Raw genomic sequence first — 9,422 nt, 5'->3', positions numbered from 1 at the left:
AAACGTGGCTGTACATAGAAAGATCTATCGTGGGAAAGCAGGAGGGGCAACCGGCCTCAGCAGCTAGTGTGAGGGCTGGGAAGGGAGGGGGCCTTCTCTGTGGACCCCCCGGGAGGGGAGGGGATGCTGCTTGCTGACTAGCCCACCTCTGGGCTACGAAGTCACAGGGCTGGTGGCTGGGGCGGCTCTGGGGACTAGGGGGGTAATGTGATGGGATTGCTGTGGGTAACAGCAAATATAAAACTGGTGAGATTAACTCCGTGTGGGTCTTTCTGTGGGGTTGGGGAATGTGGACACGGGATGGGGGTCCTTGCGCAGGGCAGGCAGGGTGGCCAAATCAGACACTATTAAGAAAGTGTACAAACTTTACTGCAGCACACGTACGCGTACACACACACACACACACACACACACCCCTGTGGATAGGGAAGAGCACCTGGCCACAGGGTCCACGGAAACTGGGGGAGGGGATGGCAGCTTGTAACATGGCTTTCGCCACAGCCCTCCTGGAGACAGAGAAGGCCTTAGATTGAGGCCCCACCTCCCATGAAGGGGGGAGGGACTCAGAATGGGGGAATCCAGAAGAATTCGGTGGGGGTAGAGGTGCTGGGGAGGCCTGAGCAGTGGGCGCCCTCCGAGCAGGGGCCCGAGGGCTGCAAGGTGTCTTCAGTTCTCAGTCTCACAGCAGCTGTCTCGGGGCTGGCTCCTTCAAGGACATGTCCCAGCTCAGGCTCTTCCTGCGCAGACACTTGCTGCCCTTGCCCCCACATCGGAAGCCAGCAGGGCAGCAGTGACGCTGATCCGCACAGCAGATTCCCTGGATGGCCGGAGAGGGGAGTCAGACCTGGTCACAGCAGGCCCCGGCTCCCACAGACACCCAGCCCAGAGAGGGGCAGGGGGCGGGGAGGGGGGAAGGTGGCACTGACCTGGCGATAGGGACAGCAGGCCCAGCCCCCTCCGCTAACTTGGCAGCAGGTCTGGTTATCGTGGCAAAAGTGACGGCCCCCACATTCCATGTTCCCCGCACCCACGCGAGGGCCATGGACCAGGCGGGCGGCAAGGTGCGCAGAGTCAGCCTCCTTTTCACAGGATCGGGCCTTCACGTTGCAGGTGTACCCAGCCGGGCAGCAGTGCTGGCGGTCCTCGCAGCACACGGCCTGGGAGGGACAGAGTGGCAGTAAAGGCCCTTCCCCTCTCCCCAGGGGGCCTCCGCTCCCCCAGTCTGAGACAGGTGGGTGGGTACTCACGTGAGGCAACTGGCAGCAGGCCCAGCCCCCACTCAGGCTTGGGCAGCAGGTCTGCCCCACGGGGCAGCTGGTGTGCTGGTCGCAGCCCATGTCTCTGCGGTGAGACAGGGAACCCCGGCGGGCGGGCATCTTCTCTAATCCAGTCACCACCTTGTCCCCCTTCTGACACTGCCCCTCAGCCAAGCACGTGTAGCCATGGGGGCAGCAATGCTCGTGGTCTGAGCAGCAGACAGCCTGTGTGTGTGTGGGGGGGGAATGGCAGATAAGAATGGTTTCAGAAGCTACTATGTGGGACAGAAGGCTCCTGCCTACCCTGACCCCCTCCCATGCTCCCAACTCCTCTGCTGGGATGGAATCTGACAGAGCTGGTGTGCCACCCGCGGGCCAGGCAGAGGACAGAGGAGCAAAGCACCTCTGACCACCCACCCAGGCCAAGACACTGTCCCTCCCCCCCCAAGCTGTCCCCCTCCCCACACACCTCCGGGGCAGGACAGCAGCCCCACTCCCCAGACGAGAGTTGACAGCAGGTATTGGAGGAGGGACAGCTCGTGACGTTATCACAAGGGACATCGTCCCCCACGGCCTGGGGTTTCGGCAGGCGGAGGCGGGCTAGGGCCTGCACCACCCAGGGCGCCTGCTGGGCCTGCTGCTTACAGGTACCCTTCGCCGTGTCACATTTGAACCCGGCCGGGCAACAGTGTACATGGTCCTCACAGCACACAGCCTAGGGTAGATGGACAGGGGACAGTGGGCACAGGGGCCCAGCTGGCTGCCGCCTTCTGCTCAGTCCAGCCCACCCACTGCTCCTGGGTACCTGGGTGAAAGGGCAGCAGCCCCAGGCCCCTGACTGTAGGCGGCAGCAGGTGTAGCCGTCTGGGCAGCTCACCTCCATGTCACACTTCACCTCCTGCACTGTGAGGAATGCAAGGACGACAGGTCAGCAGTGGCACCGGGAACCCTTGGGGTACCTAACCCTCGAGCCCGATGTTGAGGATGGAGAGGGCATTAAGGCTGCCCCCGCGGTGATCCGAAGGCAATGATCAGCATGGAGGAAAGGGGCTGTGCCTGCCCTGTGGAACCCACGTGGCCATCAGTCCCCCACCCCCGTATCTGTTCCTGGAACAATGTGGCGGAGAGCTGCTGCTCACGGTGCAGGTGGAACGGGGTCTGTGGCCGGAGTCTGGTACCTGCGTGAGCTGGCAGCTTAGTGAGGAGGTCCGTAGCGTTCTCCTTGGAGAGGCACTTGCTCTGGACCAAGTCACACACGGTGTCCTTGGGACAACAGTGCAGGTGGTCCAAGCAGCAGACAGCCTGGGTGGGGGTGGGGGAAGGGCTTTGTGACTTCCCGTCTCAGTCAGCTCTCAGGGAGGAGCCAGGAGACAGCGGACACTGCCTCGATCCCCCGCTAGGGGGCGGCCCGCGTCCTGAGCAGCCAGGCTCCCAACAGCCTGCCAGCCCGCCCCACCCCCTGGAGTCCTCAGGTGTCCAGCCGGGTGGCTGTGGGGCACAGAGCCCCTCACTCACATCAGGTATCGGGCAGCAGCCGTACTTCCCACTAGGCAGCTCGCAGCAGGTAGAGCCATCAGGGCACTGGGACTGTGCGTCGGGGCACAGGACCACTAGAAGGGGACAGAGACGTGCCAGGCAGCCAAGATGGTGGGGGGGACCTTTCCCCAGCTGGGAGCCAGACGAGGCCTCGCCCCACTTCCAACCCCCAAGCCCACACTCTCCCACCTCCTAACCTGCCCGGTTACTCCTCTGTGCAGGGATCTTCTTTGCCAGGGGGCGGGTGCCCGTGGCTGTGAGGCAGCGGGCGTGAGCCAGGTCACAGGAGGTGCCGTGGGGGCAGCAGTGCACCTTGTCTTCACAGCAAGACGCCTGACGAGAGATGCTTCCGATTCTGTCTTTGTTCCCTCCAGCCCCTTGCTCTGCCCCTACTGCTCCCCCCCTCGCCCCCCATCTTCCCGAAGCTGTTACCTGGGGCATGGGGCAGCATCCCCAGGACCCATCTAGCATCGAGCAGCACGTGGAGGAGTTGGGGCATTCGAACCGGCCATCGGGGCACTGGACGGCACCCAAGGGGTTGGTATCTGTGAACAGGATGACTCAGGATTCGCCAACCCGGTCCGTGAAAGCCATTACCCCCGTAACTCGAGGGGCAGCTGGCACCAGGGCCTGCAGGCCCGGCTACAGGCGGGCTAGGGGGCTGGCACCAGGGCTGGGTGAGGCACTCCTAAGCCCCTCTTCCCACAAGCCAGTCATCACCTCAGCAACATGGCACCGGGCAGGGGCATCCACTGCCTGGGTTGGCCTTCAACCAGCCCAGCTTGGCCTCTCTCTACCCTCCGGGTGCCTGGCCCTGGGCCTGGAGGCTGGCATTCTCCCCTGCCCCTTCCCAGCCTAGTGTGCCCCTCTGTCCAGAGCAAAGGCGTGGCTTCGTACAGATGCCACAGGAATGAGGACACAAGGTCAGGAATCAGGTCACCCAGATGGCTGGGTTCCTGGGCAGTCCAGCCTCCACATGCCACCCATCTGCCTGCCCTCCATCTCCACCCCTGCCGCACCTGCTCTTTGGAAGCAGGACCGCCCGTCAGCGCTGCAGTGGTAGCCCCGTGGGCAGCAGTGGCGGCCATCACCACACGACACGGCCTGGGGGACACAGAGACACCTGCATTGATGAGGCCTTTATACCTGGGGTGAGTGGAGGAAACGTCTAAATGAAGACTTGAGCCCCTCTTTTGAGCTAATGGCGCCCTCACCTCTGGGAACGGGCAGCAGCTGGAGGTCCCTGAGACGGTGAGGAGGCAGGAGTAGCCAGGAGAGCAATGGGCATCTATTCTGCAGGGTCTGCCCAGGTGCCTGCTCAGCACCGTGGGCCCCTTGCCCTGGAAAGTGAGAGGAGACAATAAGCTGAAGGACCCAAGCTCGGCCCCTTCCTCTGGCCAAACTAAGGTGACCCTTCGGGAGCCCCCGGGTGCCAGCCCTCGCCTGGGTTGAAGGGCACTCACCAGAACAGGGCTGCAGCAGCTGTAGCCGACTCCTCCCGGGCCCAGGCAGCAGGCCACAGGGCAGAACTGACCATCTGGGCACTGTGTTCCAGCCACCAGCCCCGCCACTAAGGCCACCCAGCTCACCAGAGTCCACATGGTCCGCCTGCAAAATACCACAAGGCCTTTGGCGACTAGTGTAAGCCCATGTGACTCTGGATTCTGGGGCCAGTCCAGCCCAGGCCAAGGCCAGATGCCACCTGAGCCTCTCCAACAACTCCTTGTCCCCGCAGGAAAAAAGATGAGGGCCCCAAGATTCAGCTTCCTGTGTGTGTTCTCCATGTGTGTCGCACGTGCACCAGCATGTGTACAGTGATGAGCATGAATACTGATGCAAGTACATGTGTCAGTCTGTGTCCCCAGGGTCGCCTGGGTGGCTCAGTCAGTTGAGTGTCCGTCTTTGGCTCAGGTCATGAAATTGCGATTTGTGAGTTCAAGCCCTGCATCAGGCTCTGTGCTGGCAGCACTGAACCTGATGCCGACTTCGGATTCTGTGTCTCCCCCTCTTCCTCCCCCTCCCCCACTCACACTCTGTCTCTCTCTCTCTCTCGATAAATAAAAACATTAAAAAAAAAATCTGTGTCCCCAAAATGTGACTAAATGCCTCAATCTCTGTGGGTAAGCGTGTAAAGATGTAGGCGTGTGAGAGCTTTGTCAGTAGGGCATACGACTCTTGATCTCAGGGTTGCAGGTTTGAGCCCCATGTTGGGTGTAGAGATTACATTAAAAAAATAAATAAAGGGGTGCCTGGGTGGCTCAGTCGGTTAAGCGTCTGACTTCGGCTCTGGTCATGATCTCACGGTTCGTGGGTTCAAGCCCCGCGTCAGGCTCTGTGCTGACAGCTAGCTCAGAGCCTGGTGCTTGCTTCAGATTCTGTGTCTCCCTCTCTCTCTGCCCCTCCCCTGCTCATGCTGTCTCTCTAGAAATTTAAAAATAAATAAATAAATAAAATTTTTAAATTAAATCTTAAAAAAAAAAGATGTGGGCGTATGAAAGGAAAACTTGGGGGTCTGATCTGTAGGGACATGGGTCACCTCTGGAGGAGGTGGTGAGGAGGCATCAGCAGTCATGGGAAGACTGGTCTGAGGAGCAAAGAGGGAGTCCTCCTGAAGAAAGGCCAGGGTTCCACTTCCCCAGCCAGACCCTCCAGATGCCTCCTTGTCTGATGCCATGGTCACACCTGCTAAGGCCTGGTGGGGGCGAGCTGGGGGTGTCACATGATGACATGGGAAACCATTCAGTTGAGAAAGTAGTGAAACGGGAAGTGTGGTAGCCAGTGTAATGTGAACTGCCTTCCCCAGAGGCCAGCCACACCTGCCCACTGACTGTCCCCCTGCACCCAGGGAAGGGGATGCGTAGGCTGGGCTAGCCTTTGAGCTACCTGTGTTCTAAGGGACCCCCCCTCAACACCACCGGAACTTTCAGGGTCCTCAAACATACCACTTCCAACCCCTGCCTCTCCCCCTACCCCAAAGCTGAAACTCAGCAGTTTGTGGAGAGGACCACATTGGCCCACCCAGCTGCGACAGCTGAAGAAACCGATCATCAATCTCTGTGGGGCCTCTCACTTCCTAAATGACTCGTCCCCAAGCTCAGCCAGCCCCACTAGTTCAATGGGATGGGCCCAGGAGATGTTACCCTGCCTAGACGGGCAAAAACGGTAATGTTTGCTGACTGTCTGGTGGGCCAGTTACAATACTGTATTATTTTCTTTTTGTTCTTTGCAACAACCATCCTAAGTAGTAAGTATTTCCTTTGCTTTTCAAAGGAGGAAACCGAAGCTCAGAGATGGTCCGTAACAGGACTCTGTCCTATATCAAGTCATGGAGACAACAGGCTTTGCTGGCTCCAAAGCATACTGGACCTGCGCTTGTTTCACAAAGTGGCACCATGGACAGTGCCCAGGAATGGACCCCAAACCCCAGGAGACTAGAGGCCTGGGGTCCAAGTAGAGGAGGGAGACAAGCATTTTCCGAGCAGGTGGACAAGGCAGAACAGAAACGAGAAGTTCAGGGGCTGCCTGGATACCGCACTTGAGTGCTAGTCCTAGAATTGCCACGCGGGTCGTGAGAGCCTCAAAAGTAGCTTCCTGCCTCTGGGCCTCAGTTTCCCCATGAGTCCGTGGGTGGACATGCACACTATGTGTGGCGAGGACTTACACTCGCCCAGACACGGGCACCCTCTCTCCCTCACCTGGCTTTCCTCAGTGCCCCATTCCGAGCTCAAAGATCATTTCTAGGAGGCCATTGCCGGGCTGATCCTGGGCCTTGGCCCCTTTCACTCTGTCACGCACACCCACAGCTCCCAGGCAAGGCATCTAGGTCCCACCTGCTTCTTGGGAGCCCAACCTCAACCCTTCATAGGCCATCCTGCTACCCTGGCTTAAGCCAGAAGGGGTGCCTGTCTGCACAGACCTCAGACCACTGAACACCCTAGTGATTTATTTATGCATACTTTCCGTCCTTGGTATCCTAAGGTTAGGGAATACAGCGAATACTTCCAGTGAATACAAATGTACAGACGCGGGCGCACACTCGGGATCAGGGATGGGGGAAGAAGGAGCCTAACTCCTCTCAGTCGGGTCCTGAATGGCAGCCTCTGTCACCCACAGCCCACAGCAGAGAGGAAGGACAGGAGCCTGCCTCTGCAAGCCCCCAGCTCTGCCAACCTCCACTAGGTGGCAGCCCCCAACTCCGAACGTCAGGAGAGAGATTCCCAAAAGGTGAGGGAACCCAACTGCGAGCGAGCAGGAAAAGTGGCTGGGAGAGGCGGAAGTTAGCTGGTCCCACCCGGCTCCAGAGGAAGTAAGAGAGAGTCAGGCTCAAACTGGGGGTTCAGTCACCACTCCCAAGTCGCTGCTCCCTTTGAACGAGCCAGGCTCTCCAGCGCACTCTCAGCCCTCTGAACTCCGGGACTAGGGGCCCGGGGGCCACCCGCCCAAACCACCACCAGCACCGGGACGCGGCCGGAACCGGCTCAAGAACAGAGTGGCTCCAGCTTTGGGGGAAAGGGCTGCAGCTTCCGGGGATGCTGGAGAGGGAGCGGGCCCCTCTCTCACGGGGGTCACTGCAGTCACCGCTTACTCCCACCCCCTAAAACTGCCTCCAGTGGATCGGAAACCACGAAAGGAGTTTCTCTAAGCCAGTCTTCTCTTGCCTTCCGCCGGAAACTCCAGAGGAATCTCAAGCCCTCATGTCCGCTTGGCCAGAGCCCTGTGAAGGAGCAAGCGAGAGACCTGCGCGGCCGCCCTCCTTACCTGCAACCGGCTCCGCGCTCGCTGGTTAGCTGCGACCGGGAAGCTCCCGGACTAGGGCCTGGCAGCGCGATGGCCCGCCCACCTCAATTTCCATTGGCCAGGTGTCCGGAACATCGCGCTTCTACTGGCTACTTGTCTATGTAGAGGCGGGGCCAGCCTGGAAGCTCTGCTGCTTTCTTACTCCATTCTCTTTCCTCCCTCCCTACGTCTCTTCCCACCCTCCCCCACTTTTTGCGGTATCATGTGACTGGAGAATCATGTGACGTCGGGGCCCAGCTCCGCCGAGTTGCGGCGCCGGGTAGAGTTTACCCCGAGGTGGGGCAGCGCATGTCTGAGGACATTGACCAACAAGGGAGCCACCCCTTACAGAGTGCGTTCAAAGACCTTTACGGGATGTCAGCTTCTGGATTAAGAACATTTGTGCACCTGTTTCTATTCTGTTCAACAAATTCATTAAATGCTGGGCAGCCAGGCCCCCAAAGGAGTTGAAGGAGAATTGGGAGGGCAAGGAGAAACAGTTCTCAGGCCCCCTTCTTAGGGTGCTCGCAGCGGGGTATGAGTGGGTGGAGAAGGTTGAGACAGGCTCACGTTAGATCTAACAGAAGATACAAGGTCAAGTGCCAGGTGTTACAGATATGTGTAGGGGAGAGGTGGTAGGCTGGCTCTCTCTCGGTCGGGAGGAAAAGATTTAATTCTAACTTAAGGGCACCTTTTTACGCTGAATCTGGGAGGATTGTAACTGGCAGGTGGGGAGGGATTGGAGAACTGCCTAGTCGGGGTTGGGGGGTGGGTAGAGCTTTCGGAAACCAGATGGGAAGAGCAGCCTTGGACAGGGATTAAATGCCGAGTTCAATGCAGTGGGCTTGAGGAGCTGTTGGGTGCCTGGCACAAGGCTGGATTGGGGGTGGGTGCACAGTAGAAGCGGATTCCTCGTCTGAGTCATCCCTGCCTTCCAGGAACTGACATGGCCCGTTTGGAGAGAAGTGTACCACACGGAACAGATGAACCAGCAAAAAGGGCCAGGCGCCCAGTGCCAAAGGTCCTGGCTCAGGCCGAGATGGTTGATAGATGCACCAGGGGAGAGAAGATGCCCAGAGAAAGCCTCGTGCCAGCCGTGGGAGGAAGAGCCACGTTTGGTTCTACAGAGTGGAGCACTGCAGGGCAAACAGCTTGAGCTGAGTGTGCGGCAGAGAGAGAGAGGAGACAAAGAGCCCAACTCAGGGGAGGTGGCAGCCTGCAGTGGGGGAGTGCCAGGGTGGAGGAATTGTGTAGCAGCGGTGCTCAGCCTGGGGCTAGAGAGGGTCAGAATCCAGATTCTGCCCGCTGGTGACCTTTGTGCACGTTCCCTCCCTGTGTATCCTGAGGAAAGGGGGTATAGCTCTTGCTTCCATTAAAAAAGTGCATGCACACACTTTTCATGAAATGTTAGGCTACTCAATAAATGAACCTATTAATCACAACTACACAGAACCATTTAAAAACTAAACGCAGTGTGGGGCGCCTGGTGGCTCAGTCGGTTAAGTGTCTGACTTGGACTTCAGCTCAGGTCATGATCTCACAGTTTGTGGGTTTGAGCCCCACATCCAGTTCTGTGCTGTGAGCTCAGAGCCTGGAGCCTGCTTTAGATTCTGTGTCTCTCCCCACCCCCGCCCCTCCCCCCCACTCTCTCAAAAATAAATAAACATTAAAAATAATTTAAAAAATAAACGAGGAAAAAACCTGGAGTGATTGAAACAAGTATCATGAAAAGCATCCTTAAAGGAGCAATTTGCACGTGTGCGGAGATATTCTGGGTTGTCACAACAAAGGGGAGGTGCTACTGGCATCTAGTAGGCAGAGGCCAGGGATGCTGCTAAACATCCTATAATGCAA

The 9,422-nt window shown here is 58.4% G+C and overlaps 2 protein-coding genes across 2 annotated transcripts in view; one reads left to right on the top strand and one right to left on the bottom strand.

Annotated features, from left to right (window-relative positions):
• Positions 1-4,539, top strand: part of FAM171A2 (family with sequence similarity 171 member A2) — a 15,449-nt gene extending 10,910 nt beyond the window's left edge. Inside the window, 5 exon segments of the mRNA XM_077747782.1 lie at positions 976-1,061; positions 1,222-1,231; positions 2,281-2,430; positions 3,218-3,469; positions 4,439-4,539. Of these exon segments, the coding sequence (XP_077603908.1) occupies positions 976-1,061; positions 1,222-1,231; positions 2,281-2,430; positions 3,218-3,469; positions 4,439-4,539 (599 nt within the window).
• On the bottom strand, positions 352-7,627 carry GRN (granulin precursor). Its single transcript, XM_077747721.1, has 13 exons — positions 7,551-7,627; positions 4,256-4,400; positions 4,007-4,132; positions 3,812-3,896; positions 3,225-3,337; positions 2,990-3,125; positions 2,772-2,866; positions 2,435-2,558; positions 2,062-2,159; positions 1,726-1,971; positions 1,248-1,481; positions 927-1,157; positions 352-817 (listed from the first exon to the last, which is right to left on the bottom strand). The coding sequence occupies exons 2-13, from the start codon at positions 4,391-4,393 to the stop codon at positions 680-682; spliced, it is 1,764 nt and encodes a 587-aa protein (XP_077603847.1). The 5' UTR covers positions 4,394-4,400; positions 7,551-7,627; the 3' UTR covers positions 352-679.
• Between the last annotated feature and the right edge of the window lie 1,795 nt (positions 7,628-9,422).

Source organism: Crocuta crocuta, unplaced genomic scaffold (genome assembly GCF_008692635.1).
Source record: "Crocuta crocuta isolate KB4526 unplaced genomic scaffold, BGI_CrCroc_1.0 scaffold289, whole genome shotgun sequence".
NCBI lineage: Eukaryota > Metazoa > Chordata > Mammalia > Carnivora > Hyaenidae > Crocuta > Crocuta crocuta.
Note: the sequence above shows the minus strand (reverse complement) of the source record. Positions and strands in the feature narration are given on the sequence as shown.

Bases quoted from the DNA above. Each gene is read 5' to 3' on its own strand.
- GRN (XM_077747721.1), bottom strand. From the start codon at position 4,393: ATGTGGACTCTGGTGAGCTGGGTGGCCTTAGTGGCGGGGCTGGTGGCT. The intron at 4,133-4,255 runs GTGAGTGCCCTT...CTCACTTTCCAG, and splicing joins GCTGCTGCAGCCCTGTTCTG to GGCAAGGGGCCCACGGTGCT. The intron at 818-926 runs GTCAGTGCCACC...CCGGCCATCCAG, and splicing joins CCTGCTGTCCCTATCGCCAG to GGAATCTGCTGTGCGGATCA.